The following is a 24,870-nucleotide window of genomic DNA, read 5'->3' on the forward strand; positions in this document are numbered from 1 at the left end:
GCCTGTAATCCCATCAGCTTGGGAGCCTGAGGCAGGAGGATCACGAATTTAAAGCCAGCCTCAGTAAAAGCAAGGAGCTAAGTAACTCAGTGAGACCCCGTCTCTAAATAAAATACAAAATAGAGCTGGGAATGTGGCTCAGTGGTTGAGTGCCCCTGATTCAATCCCCAGTACCCTCCCCCCCTCCACAAAATCATAGCAACCACCTAATTGCTCTTGATTTGGGGGGGGGACTTCTTATAAGGCCTGATATGTGGTCAGTTTTGAAAAAATTCTTTATATGTGCTTTAATAAAATGTGCTCTTTAGGGGGGCATTTTTCTCCACATGTCCTGCATTATATATATCAGTTCATTTTTATCTTCCGTTTGGGTCTGCTGGATCTATCATTTCCCAAGAGAGATGATTATGATATGCTATCTTTTTTATATACTGTGGGATTTGACTTTGATGATATTTGTTTAGGATTTATATATTTAAGTTCATCAGTGAGACAGCCTGTGATCTTTTGTAGTATTCAGGATAGTTAAATGGTACAATTTGGGGGAGGGGCAGACCATTCTCAATCTGATCTGAAGGTTGTTTTGATAGGTTCATCTCATAAAGTAAGCTGGAAGGCAAGCCCTCTTTTTCTATACTAAACAAAAGAGTTTGTTGGATTAGAATTATTCAGATTTTGAATGTTTGATAGAATGCCTGGTATTTTCTCTGTTAAAAAAAATTTAAAACTATTCTATTTGTTTCCTTCTTTCTTTTGGTATTGGGGATTGAAACCAGGGGTGCTTTACCAGTGAGCTATATCCTCAGTTCTTTTTATTTTTTATTTTGAGGGTCTCACCAAGTTGCCCAGACTGGCCTTGGACTTGCAATCCTCCTGCCTCAGTCTGCCTAGTCACTGAGATTACAGGCATGTACCAATGTACCTGGCAAGATCATATCTTTAGATAATAATATTTTCTTCCTTTTTAATAATACCTGATTCCTAAGGAATGTTTTAATTCCCATCACTGACCCATAATTACATAATTTTTGTTAGGATTCTAGTATAGTCTTAATTTATATTCCATAAATTATTGGATTTTTAAAAGTTAACTTCCATTTGGTTTAATCAAAAATTTTAATAACTTCTCCTATCATAGTTGGTTCTTTCGTCCCATTCCTTTTGCTTTATGGCATCTCCTTCTTCCTTTGAAATCCTTTCAGTGTAGCTTATCAGTAATAAATTATATTAATCATCCTCTGAAATATGTCCTTAAATGTTTTTAGTCTTGAATTGTACCTTAACTTGTATAGGCTAGTAGGTTGGTAGCCACTTGTAGTTATTATTTTATGGTCATTGGGATTTATTGCTAGTGAACAGTCTGTTGACAATCTAACTGGGTCTTTCTTCTGCTTCTGGTTGCTGTGAAGTTTCTTGAATTCTTCAGTTTCTCTACATTGTTTCTAGGGTAGATTCATTTTGATGTATCCTTTTTGGGACTCATTGTGTGTCTTTAAACTAAGAGATCTCAAATTTTCCATTCTGAAAAATCCATAGCCATTTTCTCCTTCTCTGTAGCCTCTGTGTCATCCTCTGTATTCTTCTGGAATTCCTGAAGAATTCTGTTGGATAATGTCTTACTGTCTCTCATGTCTCCTATCCCTGCTTCCTACTTTCTACTTGCATCTCTCTCTGCAGGTCTACCATTCTCTCCAGTAACTCTCTCTGCTATTTAACCTATCCACTTAATATATAATTTAATTGGCTACATTTTTTATTTTTGTTTGTATTTGGTTCTTTTCGAATTTCCATTTTCTTTTCTCATGCTTCCCTTTTATTTATCACTAAGGTTTCTGTTTCTTTTTTCCCCTTTAATTATGTAAAACATCATATAGGTCCCAAACACTCCCAAATAGACACATATGTATTCATAATATTAACGTATTGATTTAGTTACATGTATAAACTTTATATCTCTAACAAATTATTTGTCATTATGAGAGTTGTTTTAAAATAATCATAGTATTTTAGAGCTATTGTAGAGCATTTGGGGATGGTGACAAAATGTGGATTCATATTTGTAGATCTGAGTGGCACCTTAGATTATGTATTTCCAACAAGCAGTTGTACAAGATATATGCCTTCCATAAGTGAAGTAAACAAAGTGATGCTACAAAAACAGAGAGTCCTAAAATGTTAGTAGTTTGAAACACAACTTGCAACTACTTCTTGCACACATTACAAGAACTTCAGATCTATGGAAAGTTCTGGTTCGTGTCATCTTTATTCTGGGACATGGGCAGACTCAATCTTCACCATTGCTAGAGGCCAGGAACTTGGGAATTGTACACTGGCTCTTAGACTTTCTTCCAGAAGTGACATGTTTCTTCTATTTATTGGCTAAAGAAATCATATGGCTATGAATAACTTCAAGGGGCATAACTATGAGCGCAAATGGAGGAAAACCAAAATATATATCTGTATAATCCTAGGGTTACCACATACATACTTCTGTGCTTTTGAAAGTGATAATTAAAGGGCTTTCAATAAAATTCTATGCTTGTATTTTATGTGGTCCTATTCTAAAATAATTACTAAATCTATAGTAAATTTTGTATTTTTTGTGCCTTAAAATAAAAATTCTCAGGTGACTCTATAAGCATCAAAAACTAACATTGATTGAGGTGATCTGCTAGTATAATGGTTTCAATTTAGGCTTCATTTTAGAATCATCTGGGAATTTTTTAATTACCCAGGTCACTGTCTTTAGACTAAATAAATTAATGTCACTGGAGGTGGGACCCAGGCATCTGTAGTTTGTGAAAACTCCCTAGGTAATTTCAATATGCATTCATTGTTGAAAACTTTGTGTTAATCTGTCTTCTCTAAATTGCTTTCTTTTTCAAAATAATAGAATGGCTCAGAGAGAAAGTTTTTAGGATTTGAATGTAGACTGAATCACCCTTTTCTGAGCAATAATTTTGGGGAAAGTAACTTTGCCTTATAAACAGACATAACCAATATTAATCTATTGTCTTGTTTATATTGTTCTGTTAATCCCAGGATTAGGACCCACATTTTATTTGTTGTATATGGTTACCCAGTTTTGACTTATCTCCCCAGTGGTTGTAAACTTTCATAAGAGCCAGTTGTCTGTAGGGAATGTGAATGGAGAGTGCAATTGACACTTTCTGGGAGATTCTGCCTTTGTTAATGCTGACCCTTAGGTTTTCCACCATTCTGGACCATTGTGTGTGTGTGGGTCACACTTTGAGATTACTGCTCTCAATTGGGCCACTAAAGCCCCACACTCCAACATTAACTGGATCTTTGGCCCTGGGATACTTTAAAGTCAGCTTGAACTTATTTCACCATTGAGTTTGTTATTTGTTTTTAGCAACCAAGGTTTTTATTTTTTCTCAAGCTTGGACTCTACAGTAGAAAAAAAAATGTTATCTTTTTCTTTTCTAGTTTTTCTATTTGTTCATTGTGAGTGAAGGAGACTCCTGGTGGTTGGGTTTGCTCTGTTGCCAGAAGTTTTTACTTCAGCAGTGCCTGCTTTCTTTCAATGTGGCCTGCTTGGCCTGAGATTTTCTAAAATGATTGTTTAAACACAAGTTATTTAAACGTTCACCTATTCAGAGGCATTTCTCCCCAACTTTTTCACAATTAAGACACTGCTCAGATTATTCTTTTTATATTATTCTTTGACAACATGTCTGATTGTGTTTCCTTAGGTTAGATTTCTAAAATTGGAATTACTAAATCAAAAGGTATGAATATTTTTATTGTTTCTTGCCATATTGCTTTTTAGAAAGATTGGGCCAATTTTTTGTGTGTATTAATAGGATATGAGGATACCTTTCTTACTGCATGCTCATCAACATTGATCATTATATTTTCTTTTTATTAAAATTTTATTTGTTACTTTTAGTTATACATGACTTTAGAGTCTTATTTTGACATATTTGCACAAACATGGAGTATATCTTTTTCTAATCAGGATGATCATTATATTTTCAACTTTAATAATTTCTTTTTTTTAATTAATTTTTTATTAGTTACACATGACAGTACAATGATCTTGACAATTCATACATTTGTCAACTTTAATGATTTCATAAGTGAAAACTAGTAAATATTTTTCTTTGCATATTATAATTTTCTCTTTGTGTTGTTATTATTCCAGAGTTGCTCACATAAAACTATTTTGTATGAGAGAGGTGGAGTGGGTGTTTTCTTATTGATATTTAAGGTCTCTTTTTACATGAAGAATATGTTGATTTTTTTGTTATAATTGTTAAAAGTAGAATTTTCAGGTTATAATTTGTCTTAGCTTTTATTTTGTTTTTAATGTTCCAGTAGTTAATTTTATGTAGTCAAATGTAATATTCTATTATGTTTTACTTAATTACTGCTTTTTCTATAAAATCTTTCTCTAATCCAATTTAGATCTATATTCTTTTTTGTATTTTAATTTTTATAGATAGTTCTTATTTAGATTTTATTTTTGTGTATATAAAGATCTTTTGGGGACTGGAGGATATAGCTCAGCACTATAGTGCTTGCCTAGCATGTGTAAGGCCCTGGGTTAGATCCCCAGCACCTCAAAAAGAAAAAAAAAGTCTTATTTTTCTCTAAGAATAATCTTAGCAACATATTTTAGTAGTACATGGGCAAGTTCCCCTTGATTATGATTTTTGGAATGTTTTAAACTATTTTTATTGCTTATTTTACTGTGTGACAAATTGCTCTAAAACATAGCATCTTAAAATAACAGAACGGGGCTGGGATTGTGGCTCAGTGGTAGAGCGCTTGCCTAACACGGGCGGGACCTGGGTTTGATCCTCAGCACTACATAAAAATAAAAGGCATTGTGTTGTGTCCATCTACACCTAAAAAATAAATATTAAAATATATAAATAAATAAATTAATTAAATAACAGAACTTTTATTACCTTTCAGTTTCTGTGGCCCAGGAATGCCAGAGTAGCTTAGTAGGTAGTTCTGGCTTAAGGTCTTTCATGAAGTTATAGTTAAGACATTGGCCAGGGCTACAGTCATCTGGAGGCTTGAAAGAAGCTGCAGAACTGGCATCCAGGACTGTTCACTCACAAGGCTATTGGTACAAGGGCTCAGTTCCAAGAGGGTTGTTAGTAGGTGGTCATAGTTCCTCCACTCATGGACTTTTCCATAGGAATGACTGAGTGTCCTTTAAACTGGCAGCAGGCTTCCCCCAGAGCAAGTGAACCTAGAGAGAGAACAAGGCAGAAGTTACTATGTCTTTTATAACCTAGCCTTTGAAATGATATTTCTTTTCTTCTGAACTTTATTGATCACACAGAGAAACATATATGTGGAGCGAACTACATGAAGTGTTTTGGGCCTTTTGAAAACTTGTTATCACACTTTTTTCCTAGGAAAGAAAACTTAGAATTGTTATATCTCCCATTGAATATATTCCTTTTTATTCAGTATCATCTTCTCATTTACATCCCCATTCCCTTAGAAGTCTATTCTTTCCTTAGTTTTCTATCCTATGATCATACCTGATTCTTAGATTTAAAATCAAGTGAATCTTATCATCTGAAGCTTTGCTATTACTGTCATTACAACTAGCTTAGGGAAAACTATCACTTAAATATTATTATCTTTTTTTTTCTCACCCAGCATTTATTGGCTGTTGATTTTGATAAAATATTAAAAGAAACGTAAATTGCAAAATGAATCTTTTATGCATAACACATATATCTATAAAAATAGCACAAATGTACTCATACACATGTACACATAGTATCTGAATAACAGAAAGGAGTTCCAAGGCTTTAGGGCCCAAGAGTTTTAGAAAAAGGGAAGAACTTATCCAAGCCCTCACAGTGATAGAAAGTTAATGAAAACTTCTGTCTTTTCACCCACACTCAATCTGACCACCCTACATTTATAAGTATATAAAAGGTGTTTGAAATTAGTGTATGTTCAGAATGGAGAAGGATTGTTCATATTTATAGATTGGAGGTCTTATTCCGCTTCTGTCCATTTTCTTCCCTGAGGGTTGGTTGTGGTAGTTCCCAATCAACACTGAATTGGATTTGTAGCAGCCAAAAAGTGCTGAGCACACATCAGAGTGTGGATAATTGGGCAGTTTCTTAGTTCCCTAGTGCCACTGACTTGTTTGTGGATTTTGATCCATGATTTCCTCTACCAGACTTTTTCAGAAGGTAAACTTGCAATCAAATACTGAGTAACTGTTTCCTTCTGTGTGGATTTCTCATTTCCAAACTGCTTGGGAAGTGAGAAGTTGGCTTCTAGAAGAGTAAAGGGCCTGGGAATTAGGTGTCAGGCCTGTAGAATACCTGTGGATGTGGTGGCCCTCACAGTTCACATTTTCTAGCATAATACTATTTCAAATATTTTATCATTTTGGCTTTATAAACAATCCAAATGACCTAGAAGTTCTGCTATCTACACCACATTTTCTGAAGTGTTTCTTATTGCTAAAAGAAGCACACAAATTCTTTGTTAGACTGTGATTTTAAAAATATATCATGGTACTGGGGCTGGGCTATAGCTCAGTGGTAGAGAACCTGCCTCACAGGATTGAAGCCTGAGGTACTGGGTTTAATCCTTAGCACCACATAAAAATAAATTTAAAAAATGGTATTTAGGGAAAGAAGACTTTTGGTTCTTTGGTTGTTAAATAATGGGGTTTAGAAAGGCAAAAGCCTCTCTATCACATTAGAAAGAGCTGACTTCATATCCGAGATCTCTGAGGAAAGCCAAGCATTCTTGTTTTTTAGCTATTTACTCAAGTATATGTGTAGGTATTTGATCAGAGTCCACATCAACATCTACTGGGAAGAGCATGATGTTGGGAGCTCAGCTAAGTGGACTTGAACTCTGTTCAAGAGACCTCATAGTTCATAATGGGGAAATGAGATATGGGTATACCTAATAATTAATACAAGTTGGGAAATATAGAAATCTCCCAATGGAGAACAACAGGAAGGATTTCAACCCATCTACAAATGAGTATGCTAATTCTTATCTATTTCTGTGAAATAAACTAATCTACTTATAATGGCTTAAATCAACTACCACCATTTGTTTCTTTATAATTCTGTGATTTTGGTAGTGCTTGGTAGGTATGGCCTATATGGTGTTCTGCTGGGGTGGCTCATCTGGAGCTGAAGGATCCAAAATGGCTTACTCATGTATCTGTTACTATGACTGGAATGGCTGGGACCGTTGGGGCTGTCTTTTTAGCAGGGTAACTTGGCTTTGCTACATAGTGGTTTAGGATCAAAGAAGAAGAATAGACAATGTCAGATCTCTTAAAGCCCAGGCCAACTCGGTGCTGACATAGTCATTTCCACGGCATTCTAGTAATAAGAACAAAACACTAGAACAGCCCAGGGTACAGATATACCTCTCTCTCTCTCTCTCTCTCTCTCTCTCTCTTATTAGAATAATGGGTTTCATTGTACATATTCATAGGTGCACAAAATATAATTTGGTCAATTTCATTCTCCAATACCACCTTGCTCTTTCTTCCACCCTCTCCCTGATCTTCTTCCTGTATGGTCTCCCTTATGTTTTCATGGGATCTCTTTTTCTCCTCTGTTCACTAGTTTCCACATATGAGAGAAAACATACAACACTTGTCTTTCTGATTCTGGATTATTTTACTTAACATAATTTTCTGAGGAGTAGAATGCCTGTACAGGAATGGAGGAATTTTCAGTGGACATCTGTGCAATATGCATATTGACTTAAAAATTATGTATTAATCTAAAAGCTGAAGAACGAGATCTCATTGTCTTAAATAGTATGTTTTTGGATACTGGTGAGGGCTGATTGTTTTTTCTAGTTTCTAAATATATAAGCTTCATAGTTCAGTCTTAATGGGCCATTGCCACTTCTGATGTGCATCTTCCTACTATATTTAGTCCAGATTATACCAAGATGATTTCTGCAAAATTTATATTATAAATCATTCTTCTAAGGTGGAAGTTATCTTTCAGGCTCCTTTCCCCTCTTCTTTTACTGCCTTTGCTCTTGACCAGTTATCTGACATGGCTTCCACCCTTCTTACCCAGGCTTCTGCCTGTTTCTCTTGTTTCAGGCACTAAAACAGGGGCAGATGTTAGTGATGGTACCTGTGAGCCTGGACTGTCTTCCCCAGCCTCTTACATGAACCCCCTCAATCTCATCGAGGACTTGAGGCTGGCCCTGGAGATGTTGGAACTTCCTCAGGAGAGAGAAGCCCTCCTGAGCCAGATCCCTGGCCCAACAGCTACCTACATAAAAGAGTGGTTTGAGGAGAGCTTGGTGAGTAGGTCCATTTCTTGATGGGGAAACATGAGAAACATCATCATATAGCTTAAGGAATACCACTACCACTGGCCAGTTTGACTCATCTGTACATCCTGTATGTAGCCTTTTCTTGCTTTCCATCCAGCTTTGGCCAATCCCTGCTGAGTATACCTTCCCAGCAGGAGTTTAGAACCTAGTCAAGCAGTTTAAGCTATATGTTCTACCTTCCTGTGGTCTACAATCAGTCTCCCCTGAGAAGAAGAAATCTAGGGCCAGAGAAGGGCAAACATGGAAGTTTCTCCTACTCCCAGGATTATATGCATGAATTACTGAGTTATAATCCCAGGTTGGGGTTTCTACCCTCAACTGGATTCCATTACTCCTTGTTTCTTTCCTCAATCTAGAACTTGCTTTGTTCATTCATTTCTTTACTTTTGCCCCTACTCCTTACCCTAGAACTATTTCCTGTCTTGAGAATGGAATGTAGATTTGCTAACTATCCTCCTATTCACTCTAGATTAGGTTCACAGACCTGCTCAGTCTAGGGGAAACATATAGGTAACCAAAGCCATAACAGATTTGTAGCTTTGTTAGCCATCTGCTTCCCCAAGGTGAACAGTAGGTCTTAAGAGATTAATAATATCTAAGAATGAGTAAGGTGAGGAGTTAACCCCTTGAGGAGGTAATCTGGAATGCAACCATTGGTGGGCTGGAGGAAGGACAGGATGATGGGAAGCCAGTTTGACAAAGTGTGTGATTACCTAAACTGAGTTTAAGAATGAAGGCTGAAGGAGGAGCCAAGATGGTGGATTAGTGGGAGGCAGCTTTTCTCAGAGCTCCGTAATTTGGTTGGGACTCAAAAGTGAGAAAACTACTTCTCTGTGAGATGAGAGAAAAAACACTCCACTGATACTCAATGTTGGACAGAGAGCCTTGAAGACTAGGAAATTTGGGGTACATCAGACAAAACTAAGGAACAGAATTGGAACTGGGTTCCAGTGGGAATGGGCAAAATTAATATACAAGGTTGGAAAAAGACTGAAAAGTGTTGGGAAAGTCTTGGCATGGGGAATCCCAGGATCAGCAGGGTAGTCTGTCCTAGGCTGACCAAGCGGCTATTCAGCTTATTAAACTAGTGCTCGAAAGTCCTGGTCTGCCTGCCCTGAACAGGGAGCCCAAGCTCAAGATGTTTTGGTACCTTGGAATAGTAGCGGAGCAAACTCAGGCCGGGAATTTAGGTCTGTGAGTTGAGAGCTGAGTCCAATACATGCATCCAGCAGATGCCAAATGCGAGATCTAAACTAAGCCTAGCAAATCAGGAGAATCTCTGGCATGGAGAATTTCTGGCACAGAGACCATTTTTGCCTTGGGGCAGTACAGATCAGAGATGCTTGAGAAAGCCCTCCCTCCAACTCTCCCTTGGCAGCTGGCAGGACAAGCAGCAGGGAGAATCTGAAAGGGTGGAGTGACTGAGCTCAGGGATCAGAAACAGTCCTTGAGAGGCCAAAAAAGACAGTATCCCTGAACAATAGAACTGGGCGAAGGACTGACTCCCCTTTCCCACAAGCGGTGTGCTGGGGAGAATAGTGAGGTATGGTCCTAGAATAAACAAAATACCTAGGGTAATACCAGACCAAATGCTCACCCCTTGGAGTTTCACTTACAGAAACTCATCTCGTAGAACCCAGCGGCCACTATACCCTGGAAGCGAAACCTAAAGTATCTTCCACAGCTCCTCACACATCCCACTGAGACACCAAAAGATAGTTTGTCACAGGCAGCGTGGATATATTCTCATTGACTATTCTGTTATTTTTTTTTGTTTTTGAATGTATACTGATTGATATATGATGAACATTTATACATTTGTGCACATTCATATGTGTTTATGCTTTTTCATTTTTAGCATTTCTTGAAGGTAGCTATTTTTCATGCTCTGGTTTTTGAAGGTTAGGGTTTTGATTAGTATATTTTTGGATTGATTTTCTGTTGTCTCTTTTACAACTCTGTTTCCCTTTGTTTCTATTTCTCTCTCTCTCTCTCTCTCGTAACAGCCAAACTCTATTATTCTCTCTTTCACTTCTCCTTTAATTCTTTTACTTCTATTTTTTCTTCTCTTCACCTTTAATACCTTTTCTACCCTCATCTGTTCTTCTTTACTCTTACTGAACTCTGTCTTTAACTGGATACATACTCATATCTGTTTATTTTTCTCATTTCTAGAATTTTTGAAAGCAGTTATTTTTCTATGGATCAATATTTTGAGGACCAAGATGTTTGCTTAGTATATATTGATTTTGTTCTTGAAATCTTTTATTTCTTTTTTAAATTTTTATTTTATATATTTTTCTCACTTATCAGTTTCCCTAGAGTCTATTTCTCTTTTTTCCTCTGCTAACAGCCAATCTCTATTGATCTATTTTACTATTCCTTTTATTTTTTACTTCTATTTTCTCTCCTCATGATTATCACATCCTATATCACTTCTGTCCTATACCTGTTCACCACTTTTGTAAGCTTACTGTTTTACCATGGGCAATAACTGCCCATTTCTGATTATTGTGACAATCAACTTTATAGATTACATCAAGAACTATTTGTTTTAATGCTGTAAATTGTTTGAATTTGTTATTATCGGTCTTCCCTTAAACTATGAGTTAGTAGAAACCTTTATGGATACTAAAAGTCCAAAGGGTAGACACTCTACTGTTAGATGGGTAGACACACGAACAACATGAAAAGACAAGGAAACAAATCACCCCCCAAAACCCAAAATACTTCAATAACATAATCCATTGAAAAGATAATGGAAGAAATGTCAGACAAGGAATTTAGAGTGTTCATAGTTAAATTGGTCTGTGAAATAAGGGACAATGTAAGGGGGAAAATACAGGAAGCAAAAGATCACTTCAATAAAGAGATAGAGATTCTGGGAAAAAAACCAAGCAGAAATCTTTGAAATGAAGGAATCAATAAACCAAATTAAAAATTCATTGTAAAGCATACCAGTAGACAAGACCACTAGAAAGACAAAGTTTTAGGCAATGAAGACAAAATATATAATCTTAAAAATGTAGTTGACCATAGAGAAAAGTTGTTAAGAGACCATAAATAGAACTTTGAAGAAATATGGAATAACATTAAAAGACCAAACTTAAAAGATTTATTGGGATAGATGAAGGCTCAGAGATACAAACCAAAGGGAATGCACAATCTCTTCAATGAAATAGAATCTGAAAATTTCCCAAAATTTAAGAATGAAATGGAAAATCAAATATAGGAGGCTCACAGGACCCCAAATATACAAAATTATAACAGACCCACACCAAGGCACATTATTATGAAAATGCCTAATATACATAATAAGGATAGAATTGTAAAGGCTACCAGAGAAAAACAACAGGTAACATTTGGAGGGAGACCAATCTGGATCTCTGCTGATTTTTCAACCCAGACTCTTAAAGCTAGGAGGTCTTAAAATAATGTATACCAAGTCTGAAAGAAAATGGATGCCAACCAAGAATATTATACCCTGAAAAATTAAGCTTCAGAATTGACAATGAAATAAAAATCTTCCATGATAAACAAAAGTTAACAGAATTCACAATTAGAAAGCCTACTCTACAAAACATACTCAAATATTTTGTGAAGAAAAAAAAAATTAAAACTAAAAACTAGCAAAGGGAGTTTCACTTTGAATAGTCAAACAAAGAAGAAACTAATTAAAATTAAAAATACAGAAATAAATCAAAATTACAAGGAATAAAAATCATTTCTCAATAATAATATTGAATGTAAATGGCTAAATTCATCAATTAAAAGACAGGGGCTGGGGATGTGGCTCAAGCAGTAACGCGCTCGCCTGGTATGCATGGGGCGCTGGGTTCGATCCTCAGCACTACATACAATAAAATAAAGATGTGTCCACCGAAAACTGAAAAATAAATATTAAAAAATTCTCTCTTCTCTCTCTCTCTCTCTCTCTCTTTAAAAAAAAAAGACATAGACTGGGGCTGGGGTTATGGCTCAGCAGTAGAGCACTTTCTGGGTTAAATCCTCGCACCACATAAAAATAAATAAATAAAATAAAGGTATTGTGCCCAACTACTACTAAAAAATAAATATTTAAAAAAAAGACATAGAACTGGCAGATTGGATAATAAAAGAAGACCCAACAATATGCTGTCTCCAAGAGACTCACCTCATAGCAAAGACATCCACAGACTGAAGGTAAAGAGATGGGGGAAAAAAAACAACTTGTCATTCATATGTATCTCTTAAACAAAGTAGATTTCAAGTAAAAATTAATCAGAAAGGAAAAAGAAGGCCATTTCATACATTGGAGGAAAGATAGCTTCGTCAACAAGTGGTACCAGGAAAACTGGAATTCCATATGTAGTAGAATGAAATTAAATCCCTGTGTCTCACCCTGCACAAAACTCAAAGTGAATCAAGGACCTAGGCATTAGACAAGAGACCCTGTACCTACTAGAAGAAAATTTAGGCCCAACTTTCCATCATGTCAGCCCACAAATCAACTTCCTCAATAAGACTCCTAAGGCACAAGAAGTAAAATCAAGAATCAGTAAATGGAATGGCATCAAACTAAAAAGCTTCTTCACGTCAAAAGAAATAATTAAGAATGTGAAGAGAACCTATAGAAGGAGAAAATCTTTGCCACCTGCAGATAAAGCACCTCAGATAGAGCCTTAGTCTCTAAGATATACAAAGAACTCAAAAAACTTAACACCAAAAAAAAAAACAAAACCCAATCAATAAATGGGTGAAGTAACTGAACAGGTACTTCACAGAAGAAGAAATATAATTGAACAACAAATATATGAAAAAATGTTCAACATCTCTAGCAATTAGAGAAATGCAAATCAAAACTACACTAAGATTTTATCTCACTCCAGTCAAACTGACAACAATAAAAATACAAGCAACAATAAGTGTTGGAAGAATGTAGAAAAAAAGGTACACACATACATTGCTGGTGGGACTGCAAATTGGTGTAACCACTATGGAAAGTAATATGGAAATTCCTTAGAAAACTTGGACCGGAAACACCATGACCCAGTTATCCCACTCCTGGGTTTATATCCAAAGGACTTAAAATTAGCATACTATAGTGATGGAGCCACATCAATCTTTATAGCAGCTCAATTTACAAGAGCCAAGCTATGGAATCAATCTAGGTGCCCTTCAACAGCTGAATGGATTAAGAAAATGTGAGATATATATATATTACTCAGCCATAAAGAGGAATGAAATTATGGCATTTGCCAGTGAATGGATGGAACTAAATAAGCCAATCCAAACAAACCAAAGGCTGGATGTTCTCTCTGATATGTAAATGCTAACACATAATAAAGGTGGGAGGAGGAATAGAAATTCATTGGATTAGCCAAAAGTGAATGAATGGAAGGGAGTGGGAATGAGATTAGGAAAAACAGTAGATAACTTTTGTATGTTCTTATATGAATACATGACCAATGAAACTCTACATCATGTGCAACCAGAAGAATGGGATCCTAATTAGGTAAGTTATATTCCACGAATGTATAATATGTCCAAATACACCCTACTGTCATGTATATTTAAGAAGAACAAATTAAAAAAATAGACACCAAAAAATAAGAAAAAGAAAGAAAGAAAGAAAGAAAGAAAGAAAAGAAAAGAAAAGAAAAGAATGAAGGCTGAGATGCAGTTTTCTAATGCTAGTGTCTGCAGACCTGATTCAAAATTGCAAAGTATGCATAGAGGTGGAAGGACAGGAACAGGAACATTAAATTGGGGGAGAGAGCTTGATATTTGAGAACACAAGATAAGAAAGTTGAGATACTCTGGTCCAGAGGCCATGTCATTTGTGATTAGACCGACTACATTCCAGATCCCATTGCCTACTTTTTGTTCCAGAGGTCTCTGTCAATACAGTCTCATTTCCATGCCTTTCTCTGAACATTGAACAGTTCTTCATTATAGTCATTATATGTGTTATTCAATATTTTCATTAGATAGACTATCTGCCTGTGTTCTGTGTAATATCCCTATACTAATGTGGTAGACAGAATAATGGCCCCCCAAATGTGCCTATGCACTAATGGCCAGAACCTGTGATCATGTTACCTTTCACAGTGAAGGGGAAGTTTGTAGATGGAAATAAGGTTTCAAATTAGCTGACCTTAAAATAGGGATAATAGCCTGGATTATACAGGTAGACCCAGTATAATCACTAGAGTTCTTATAAGAGCCTTCTCTATTGTTCCCTAAACACAGTATAGCAATATCTAGGTTTTATTCCTCATTGTACAGCTTACAATGAGTATGGATGTTCCTTAGTCATCTTGTATGGATGTATCTTATGTGACAATTTCTCTAATATTGATAGGTTATTTTTAATCTCTCACTAATATATTGTTGCAGTGAATATCTTTATAGAGAAATATTCGTCTTTATCTCTAGATATTTCATAGAAGTATAATTACAGAGTTCAAGTAGGGTTACCAGATAAAATATAGGATATTTTAAATTTGATTAAAATTAAAATTTGATTTTAAGTAATTAGTGAATAATTTTTATTAAGTGTGTCCCCTGTGGCTAGCTAAATCTGGCAACTTTAAACCAAAAGTATTAATATCTTTAAACTTTTTGGCACATTTTTCAAATGTTTAAACTTTTTGGTACATTTTCCCAAATCAATTTCCAAAAGAATATAATTTATATTTTCATTGGCAGGGTTTGAGGTGAGTCTATCACATAGTATCCTGATCAATTATAATCACTAATGTCACAAGGGAAAATGTTTTCCTGTTATTTTTGCATTTTGCATTCATCTGTTTAATTAGACTAAACATTTTAAAATTAGTTTATTAGTATTTATTCTTTTGCATGTTCTCTAAGTTTTAAATCTTATATCCCCCAAGTTATTCTCCATATACACATGTTCACATATGCAGTATTTTAATATTATTTTTAAATAATTAAAGTAATCCACAGAGAATTATTTAGAGATAGGTCATAAAATAGTTCTAACATTTTCTTCCCTCATACATAGAGATTGTCCTTGAGCCGCTTGGGTGAGACTGTCCCACCCTAGTCTGTTCCTAGTCTGTTTATACTCTCCGCTCTTGCTTTCTTTTTAAGATTTTAGTGCTTATACATTTGAACAATTGTTTTTACTAGTCTTTTGCTTTATTTGTGGCATATGTTTTCTTCACTTTTTAAAAAATACTCTTTATGGTGCTTTTTGAGGCACAGAAGTTTAAAAGGTTATTCTTCATAGTTTAGATTTCTCCTTTTCCTTTTAGTCCTAAAAAAGTTCCTTTGTAGCCTTAGATCTAATAACTATTTGCATATATCTTCAGTAGGTTTATGTTTGATTTTTATCTTCTGGTTAACTCTTCCTCATCAGTATTTTTTAGCATGTGGTATGAAAACTGGATTTAACTTTTAAAATTCCTTTTTGGAAATCAAAAATAATTTTGATCCACAGGCAGTGAATGTGGTTGCTATTTTTGCAGGATGCATTGCAGAAAACAGTTTACATTCACATTTGCAGATTTGTTTGGGAGTTATATACAATGGTTTGGTGAATGCTTTCCTTTTGTGAGAAGATTTCCCTAAAAGTTATTGCATTCATAAATCTTTTAGAATAATTATGGCCATCAGCAACCTATGAATGGTGTACTTTTAGCAGGTCAGAAGTTCATATAAACATTCCAAGAAATCAGAGCTAGTTGTTAAGATTTTGACTCTGAACAGAGCTAGCCTGTCTATATTTCAGGTCTTGCAGTCCTCAAGTCAGTTTATACTCTGACTATATACACAATCTACACTAGTTCTTATCTGTGTGGAAATAGAATTCAGAGCAGTGAACCAACTCATGGGCATTTTAGATTTGTCCTTTGTTTAGAAGCCCTTGACATAAACATTTTGGTCTGTGGCCCAGCAGCTTGTGGGTAGCCACAGATAGCTTATGAAAAAATACAGAATGTGGATTCCTATCTAGGTGATATATAGGAAAAGTGTAAGAAGCATTGTTTTAATCTCAGTGACTCACAGAAATCCACAAGAATTACAGGGAGTTAGGATTGGAACATGAAATAGTGAGAAAGGTTGAGGGATTAGGCAGGATTGACCAATGCCTTCTTATTCATGAAGTCTGTGCATCCCTTGCATGCTTTCTCCATTCTCCTCCATAGATACATATATCTCAGAGTTACTGATTGTTATAACATTGATATATACATATATATATATATATATATATATATATCAATCAGAGTTACCGATTGGTCATAACATTGGTCTGACATAGTCCACCTTTGCCTCCTGATATCTCTATTAATACTTCCTCCTCTAATGTGGTGCAGATAAAAAGGAGGCTTATATATCTCTAACACAATGTCAGAGGATAGGTAGCCTCAGGTTAAACCAGTGGTTCTGGATGACCTCAAAGTCTCTGGCTCTTCCTGTTTTCTGCCCCTCTATCCTTAGGGGTTGGGTTTTCCTCAGGCTTGTCCCTTAATGGTTGCAAGATGGCTGATGGAATTCTAGGCAACATGTTCTCACACAGACAACTACACAGCTATGTCCAGCAGTAGGGACAATTTCTTTAGTATGTCTTTTTTTCTTTTTTAATGAGGAGGGAAAGTTTCTCTGAAGCTTTCCAGAAGATTTATCATTGGTTCTAGGATTTGTTCACATTTGCATACACTAGCTGCAAGGGTGACTGGGGAAGCAAGTACAGGTTGAGCACCCCTAATCCAAAAATCCAAAAGTTTGAGATTTTGGAGCATTTTGAATTTCAGATTTTTGAATTAGGGATGCTTATCTGGTAAAGTCTATACAAATATTCCAAAATTTTAAAAAATTCAAAAGTTAAAACACTGCTGGTCTCAAGAATTTCATACAAGGTACTTAACCACTTAACCACTTCCATTTGCCATAGAAGGAGGTAGGCTCTCTGTGAAAGGAATGATGGAGTTGGAGGGACATGAATGTCCCTTAGGAAGATAGCTCAGAATGACTGTCACAATATCTTTTACGTTTGAGTTTATTCTTCTACTTGACAAAATTCTTTCCACATTTCCTCCATTTTTTAAAATTCAAATTCATGAAGAAAAGAATCTTATTGACCTAGCTAATAATTTGGGAGCTAAATTCTCCAGGCCCATAAAAATATATTAAGTACAAATGAAATAGAAATTTAAAACTTTTTATTTAAGCACTACCCAGAGACCAATCAACTGGCCAGAAGGGAAAGTAGTGTGGTCTGAAATGTGGTCTATTACTGTTGCTGTTCATTGGGGATCTCCAGGCATCATGGTGTCTGAGGTCCATGAGAAAACACAGCTCCTGGAGAGGCAGTGGCAGAAGTGGGGGAGTGGTTGGTGGTTAGAATGGGACAAATAGACTAATCCTGGGCCTTCCCTTTGTGTCTTAAATGGAGGGAGCTCCTGATCCTAGTGTATTATACTAGGCAGCATTGGAGCTAGTTCTTCTTTGGAGTGGAGCTAGTTCCTTCTCTGCTTGGTCTTGGCAGGGCTGAGACACACCTATCCTGAGTCCTGATGGCCAGGACTTTCTGCCTATAGATGGGTGTTAATAGGTCAGATCATCCTAAAAACCAGGTAAACCAGACCCACTTAGAGTTCAGTAATGCAGGGCTGTAAGTGAGTTCTAGGGTTTTGGGGCCTGAGCCCATGCTGTGTTCTTTTTGGAGCCTCCCAGTGGGAACCCAGGCTTTCTTTTGTAGGGTTGCCAGTATCCTGGTCAGCAAGCTGAACCAAGATGAGGGAGTAGGGGAGGAAACCAGGAGTTCAAAGGCCAGAGTTCTAACCAGGCTCTGTCACTTACTTCTTTGTGACTTTGGCCAAACCTCCTCTTCTCGCCTCAGTAAGTATGATGAGGAGATGTGGGTTCTAGGCCTAGAAGGACTTATGTGGGACTCTGAGCTAGGGATAGTTTCTAGGCCTCAGTGAGGGAAGAAGCAAAATGTTTGTGTTCCCTTGGCATAGGAACAGAATCTGTGTCTGAATTCTGAGCCTGTCCCCAGAAAGTTGGTGGGTGAGACTCCTGTATAGCAAGTTTCTTGGCGTTAGGCAAGCTGGAGCCTAGTCTGCAGAGAGGCATCAGTAAGGCTGTGGTTCAGCAGAGGTGTGACTCTCAGGAGCTAGGCAGGTGGTCTTTTATGTCTGACAGATAGGGCCAAGCTTTGGGTTAGTGCTCACAGAGGATAAAGTGAAGGCCTTGCTGGAAGACTAATGCATCTTTGTTGCTATGGAAGGGACCTGAGTTCCAGACAGCGACAGCCTACTCTCCTCTGTTTGCTATGGTGAAGCATGAGATTATGCTCTCAGGAGCAATTGGCTATTTCAGGTCAAGGCTCCTGAACCTCACTGGTACTCCTAAAGTCCAGGAAGGAGAGAGTGCTCCTCAGTGGCCTTGACACATGCCACAGGCAAGAAGGATGTGGGGCCACTATGACTACTTCCGGGATTTGGGCTGTACCTTGAGTGTACTTTCCTGTGGCCTGGAAGGGTGCCGAGGTTGAGTCCCACAAAGAGGTTATCTAGCCAGATCCAAATGGGCTCTACAGGCTTGTGAACAACCAATCTATTGAATCAGTGGACCCAGTAGGGTACAGAGTGCAGATTAATATCCCAGGATTTTTGGTGATGCTCGAAAAATATCAAAGCAAGTAGTCTCCAGAGTAACCATGGGTGCTTTTCGAACATTCTGATATGTACCCCCCTGATCTCAAACCAGCAGCCATTCTGCCCTTCCATTTAATATTGTGGATATGAGCCAAGGAAATCCTTGGCGAAGGTTCAAGATGAAGTCAGAGAAGTGCAGACAAAGCAGCAGAGTGAGGGCATGTCAGGGCCATGTTTAGGTTCCAGGGAGTGAGCAATGATTGGCAAAGAGCCTGTAGGGGACTGTCCTCTGGGCTCTCTTTGGAACTGGAGTATGATTAGCAGCTTTGGCCACCCAGTGGCGACCAACCTTCACAGGGTTGCAGGTGTCCTGGGCAGTATGCCTAGGCAGGTAGAAGCAAGCTGAACCAAAGTAAAGGAGTAGCGAAGTCAGGACGAAGTTAAAAGGCCAGGGTTCAATCCTGGCTCTGCCATTCACTTGTGTGTGGCTTTGGCCAAACCTCCTCTTCTCCCCTCTGGAACTCAGTGTCCCTAGTGGAAATGATAGCAGATTTTCACTGTGTCTGCAAGACCTGGTTCTATTCTGTGGTTTGTTCTAAGAGCTTTATTGAGGGGCCTCTTTATAAGCACTCATCTTGGCCTTCCTCAGTCCAGTTCTTAGTTTCCAAAGTAAAGACAGGTTGGGTAGCCTCAAGGCGTGGCTGCCCTATGTGAGGAGTCAGTGGAAGTCCACATCTCAAGAGCAGTGAAGAGGTCTATCCTGCATGGGTGACCTCTGTTGGACTATGGGCTGGGGAGGGAGGCTGCATCTAGGATATGTGCTCACCTCTGACACCCCAACAGTCAGGGAAAGCAACAACCTCAGTTATCTTTTCAACTAATTTATCAAGGAACAAAGAAAGATCCAGGCCCAGGAGAGGGCACAGCCACCTCCCACCGCCCCTACACACACTCATCAGCTCCCCATCACCTTGTCACAGATGGCAGCTTCTTCAGTTCCCAACTCCTTAAACAAAGCCCATGCATTCCTGCCAGATTCAGCTGGTGATCTTTCATTCTGGCCAAAGAGGCAAATCTGTTTACCATATTGAAAAGATGGAGGAGTTGTAAAAGTGATGGGGAGAAAAATATATTTTATGGATCATAAAATGCGAGCCTGAGTTTCTCTTCCTATGTGATTCACTTATGCATCCCCATTCTTCAGTAAGGGCAGAGAACAAAGACAGGTCTGGATATATTTGTGTTGAAATTTTTAATTTGGAAAAGTTACAGACAGGAGTTTTGAGGGAAAAATTTCCCCCTGGATCTTAGAAGAGAGAAGGGGAGATTTGGTGTTTATTTTTCAAGGGGAAAAAAGCACACCCTGTGTGAGCCAATTGCTAGTGTTTGTTTCTTACCTGCCCCTATGACAGGTATAGAGTTAAGTGAGCACTGGCACTTGCTTTCCTGTGCTTAGTCCCAAGGGACTCCTGTCCTAGGCAGGGTGCCTTGCTGCTGCTGGTGGTTCTTTGTCCTTGAGCAGTACTTGAAGAGGCCACTAGGTGGGAGTCAGGGACAAATACTGGGAAGTCTAAATCCCAAGGAATAGGAATACTATCTATCTATCTATCTATCTATCTATCTATCTATCTATCTATCTATCTATCTATCTATCATCTATCTATCTATATCATCTTTAGATTAGAAAGATGATATAAGCACCTCTTATTGAAACTGCTTGACAGTGCACCTCGGTCATCTGGAAAAGGTCATTCTTTTCCTTTGAAATCAGTGGGCAAAGAGTAGACAGGAGAGGCCTCCATTGTGGAAGTGTGAGGAAGAGACAGGGAGGCTAAGAGTCCTGGGAGCATAGACTTGACCTTCTGTTGTTGATGGCAAGAAAGCCTCCCTGAACTCCTTGACTCAAGTGCCTTTTGCTGGGGTGCTAGTAGGTTAGCTGTCCACATTCCTGGCTCATGTGTCTGCCAGCCTGCCCTTAGAGAAGCTTCCTGTGCCCTCAAGGATTTTCAATGCATTTTTACTGGCACAGCACCCCACAATGGGGGGCCTTTCCACTGCTGCAAATTAGCAGTTTTACTTTTCCTAGATTTTTATTCCCTTTCCCCAAGTAAATTGCATTCTACTAAATTCTACCAATCTGGATCCTTTCAGACCTGACCAAAAGAGACTGTTTTAGTCCTCAAAAACCAATGTTTATAAATGACCAAGAATGTGCAAACACTGGGGAAAGAGCAAATATATCCTTCCCTACTAAATTTCCTGTTTCAGGCCCAAGGGACATGGTGGGTAATGTTGCCAGGTTAGCATAACTTGAGGTCTGAGCATGTAGACACCCACTCACCCTCCACCCAGAAAGAAGGCCTGTCAGAGCCACACCACAGAGTGCCTTCTCCTTTAGGACCCACTAGTGGGCAGGTGGGCAGGCTCACTGGAATTCATGCATCTACTGCCCAACATTTCAAGGAACTTCTGAAAGTTGTTGTCTAACCTCTTGCTATCCCAGGTGTAATCCTGGGTCAACTGTCTGAACCTCTATGGGAGCTTATTAGAAATGCACAATTTCAAACTCCATTCCCAACCTACTGGATCAGAAGCTGCATTTTTGCTAGAGCCCCTTTCAGCCCTCTCAATTCATTATAGATGCGGAAGGTTTTTCTAACCCAGAGGTTAGTGAACTATGGGTTACATTTGTTACACTGCCTGCTTATTACACCCCACCAGCTAAGAATGTTTTTCACATTTTTCAATGATTGAAAAAAACTCACAAGAATATTCTATAGTGTGAAAATAATATAAAATTTGAATTTTAGTGTACATAAATAAAGTTTTAGTGGAACACAGCCACATTCATTTGTCTACATATTGACTGAAGTCACTTTCACTCTACAAGTAGTAAAGTCTAGTATGAAAGAAATTATATGGCCCACCAAGCCTAAAATATTTATCATCTGGTCCTTTTACTGACCCATTTTGGAGGTGTGTTCTCCATGCTTATGCACTGATGGTGGCCAGGATGCAACTTCATGTTCAGGACTTTCTCAGCTGAGTTCTATCCTCTCCTCGCTCTCTTCTCAGGAATGGCAGGCCACTATGCAGCATATCTGCTGAAGGACACAGCCTGTATCCTAGTAACAAGGGGTGTCCTGGCAGTTATCCCCATAGCTAAGAGGCCAAGGTTCAGGGGTGAGCTGAACCCAGGAGCAGGTGATGGGTCAACAGAATGGCATGTGGCCCACAAACTCCTCTCAGTCTACAATTCTTCCCCATGAGATGCTGCTGACTCCTGGTAATTGGCAGGAGGAAGACATCGGGGCCCCTCTCAGCCACTTGCTGGGGTCTGTAATCTAGACCCCAAGATGAAGGTGGGGGCAAGCTGTAGTATATTTTCCTGTCCAAACCTGACCACTCTGGCCTCAGCTAAGCTTGCAGATCTCTCAGTCCCATATTCTCCTGTCCTTTACCCACAGCTGGTTGCCTCATGTTTCAGACAGTCATGAGTTGCAGGTGAGTGGAATGTTTATGGGAAGCCCTGAGGGCTCTGAAGGTCAGTGTGGTGATGACCCCAATATTTATAGCCTTTGTGGTCTCTGAGATTCTATCTCATAAGAACAGTATAATGGAAGCAGGATTCCCAATCCCTCCACTCCCACCCAATAATAGTGGCAGCCTAAACCTTTGGGAGTAACTGCTTAGACTTAAAACCCAGGTTTCCAAACTGATAGAGGTCACAGACCATTTTTATAACCTCATGAAAATTTTGTTTCAGAGAATAGAGATTTATACATATTAATAGTACTTTGTATTTTCTTATGATTATATTTGATACCCTGAAGCCCACCGTGGACCCCTGGCCAGGACAGCCTTTTGGGTGAGCATGTCGTAGTCATGGTTCACCTTTCTGGCCAGGTGTGAGTGGGAGCCCTGAGTGGGCCCAGCACCATCGATCAGTAAGCAGGTGTCTAAAACTCCTGCATTCGCTGCATCTCACTCATTCCCACCCCTTTCCCTCCTGCCAGCCACATAGAAGTGCCCTGCTCCTAGATCTTTTGAAGTGTTACTTTGTGGGGTTTTGAATTAAATGATAATGTAAGTAAAATATACTTTGGTGTTAAAAAAAAAAAAAAACGAGATAAGAATTGTTACTTGAGGCTACACGAAAATATGTTAAGAATTTAGCTCAGTCTGTTTGGATTTCTCCTTCCCTTCCTCCCTCTTTTCTTTAACCTTTCTCCTTCCGAACTTCTGCCCCATAACCCTCGACTGCCCCGTATTAGTTCATAGAGGTGTGAAATGCGCTAAAGATGAAATTGGCCCTGCCTTTTCCTAAGTCAAGCATCATTACACTGAGGAGACAGACCTTAAAGTCTATTTTCTCCAAGTCAATTTTTTGTCTTCCTTTGCATCTCTCACCATTTGAGCCTCACTCTTTCATTCAGAGAAGGCTTAAGTTTCTGCTGTGTACCAGGGATTGTGGGAGGCAGGGAAATGAGAAAAGTGAGTCAGAAATCAGACATACTTCCTCTGGTCTGGTGTAGTAGAGAGAGGCTTGTCAGCTGTAAACTATGGTTCATTGAACTAGAGAATAGGTGTTCAGGACAGAGCAGGAGAAGGGGAAGCTTCCTGGAGGGCTGCATCTGAGTCACCTCAACAAGGAGGTTAGCAAGGCTGATAAGAAGTAGCCATGCTGCCACTTTGTCACCTGTCTCCTCCTCTCCTGTACTATAACTTGTAGAAGGGCATTGAACTCTTCCAAGGAGAGTGAGCCACTCTGCTCCACCTTTCGTTTTCCAGCTCCCAAATCAGCTCCCTAGCCTCCTCCCTGGAGCCCCAGGTTCACCTTTATTACATACCATGTGATGAATTCTTTATTTATCTAGGGCAGAAAATCAGTATCATTTGCCTTGGGTGCTGGGCAAATGTGTGTTGACCTAATGAATTTCTTCATTTGACTTTCCCAGGCTTCTAGACAGTAAAAAGAAAATATAAAGACACCTCCCCCACCCCTGCCCCTGTACTCTTAAAGATGTTCTTCATTAGTACATCCTGTCACAGTTTGGGCCATGCTCTGGAACTGGGCCAGGAGCCCAAAAAGGGGTCTAGAGCTCAGAGCAGGGCAGTACAGCCTGCTTTTCCTTCTGGCCTCTAATCTGGGTGTGTCTCCAGGAATGTATTCCTCCCCCATGCTGGTTTCTGGCTAGAGCTGTCCTCCCTGCACCTCTGTGTTCTCTAGGCCAGATTGCCTGCCTAAACTGTGCAACCAGACCTTGTTTTTGTTCACTAAGGCCCATGCTTCAGGGCTTTGGTAAACATTGATGCCATGCTACAGGGCCTGCTGATACCCAATAGGGCCTTCTCTTTAGGTTGGAACTTTCTGAGAACCCCCTGGTGGCCCCCCAAAGGCATGGGAAGGCCCCCTACAGTCACAAGAATTGAGCCTGCAAGTCATTTATGCCAGCAGAGTGCAGAGCCCTTGCGTGTAACTGCTGTTCCCACTGTACCCACATCAAAGATCACTTTCATAATCGGTCGTAGCCAAAGGCCACATATTAAGGGCTGGGCAGGGGAGAAAAACTGTTTTTAGGGGGAGCTCTCAAAGGAGCTGGAGTGAGTAGGAGGTAGGGGTGGCATCTTGGGAGTTCTGAGTATTCCACCCTGGTTAACTAGCATGTGACTGGCCCACAGGAAAGCAAACTCTAGCTTCTCCAAGGTTCCTGCCTACCCAGAGCTGTTCCCAGGTCTCATGGAAACACATGAAGTGGTCTCACCCTTGCCACCTTCCTAGTTTGTAAAGCAGGTCCTAAAGTATGGGGGACAGCCAGGGAGGCAGCCTGGGACTTCACAGAAGCCATACCTCCTGATTTGGAATGTGGCCTCCAGAAACCTTGTGTGGTGGCTGACAGCCCAGAGCCATAGTCCC

At 38.9% G+C, this 24,870-nt stretch overlaps 1 protein-coding gene across 4 annotated transcripts in view; it reads left to right on the forward strand.

Annotated features, from left to right (window-relative positions):
• Ppfibp2 (PPFIB scaffold protein 2) overlaps positions 1–24,870 on the forward strand; it is a 145,462-nt gene that overhangs the window by 41,484 nt on the left and 79,108 nt on the right. For all 4 annotated transcript variants that reach the window (XM_026415010.2, XM_026415011.2, XM_026415016.2 and 1 more), the window contains exon 3: positions 8,102–8,307. In XM_026415010.2, coding sequence (XP_026270795.1) covers positions 8,102–8,307 — 206 coding nt within the window. The remainder of the gene's footprint in view (positions 1–8,101; positions 8,308–24,870) is intronic.

The sequence above is a fragment of the Urocitellus parryii genome, chromosome 4, assembly GCF_045843805.1.
Source record: "Urocitellus parryii isolate mUroPar1 chromosome 4, mUroPar1.hap1, whole genome shotgun sequence".
Classification (NCBI taxonomy): domain Eukaryota; kingdom Metazoa; phylum Chordata; class Mammalia; order Rodentia; family Sciuridae; genus Urocitellus; species Urocitellus parryii.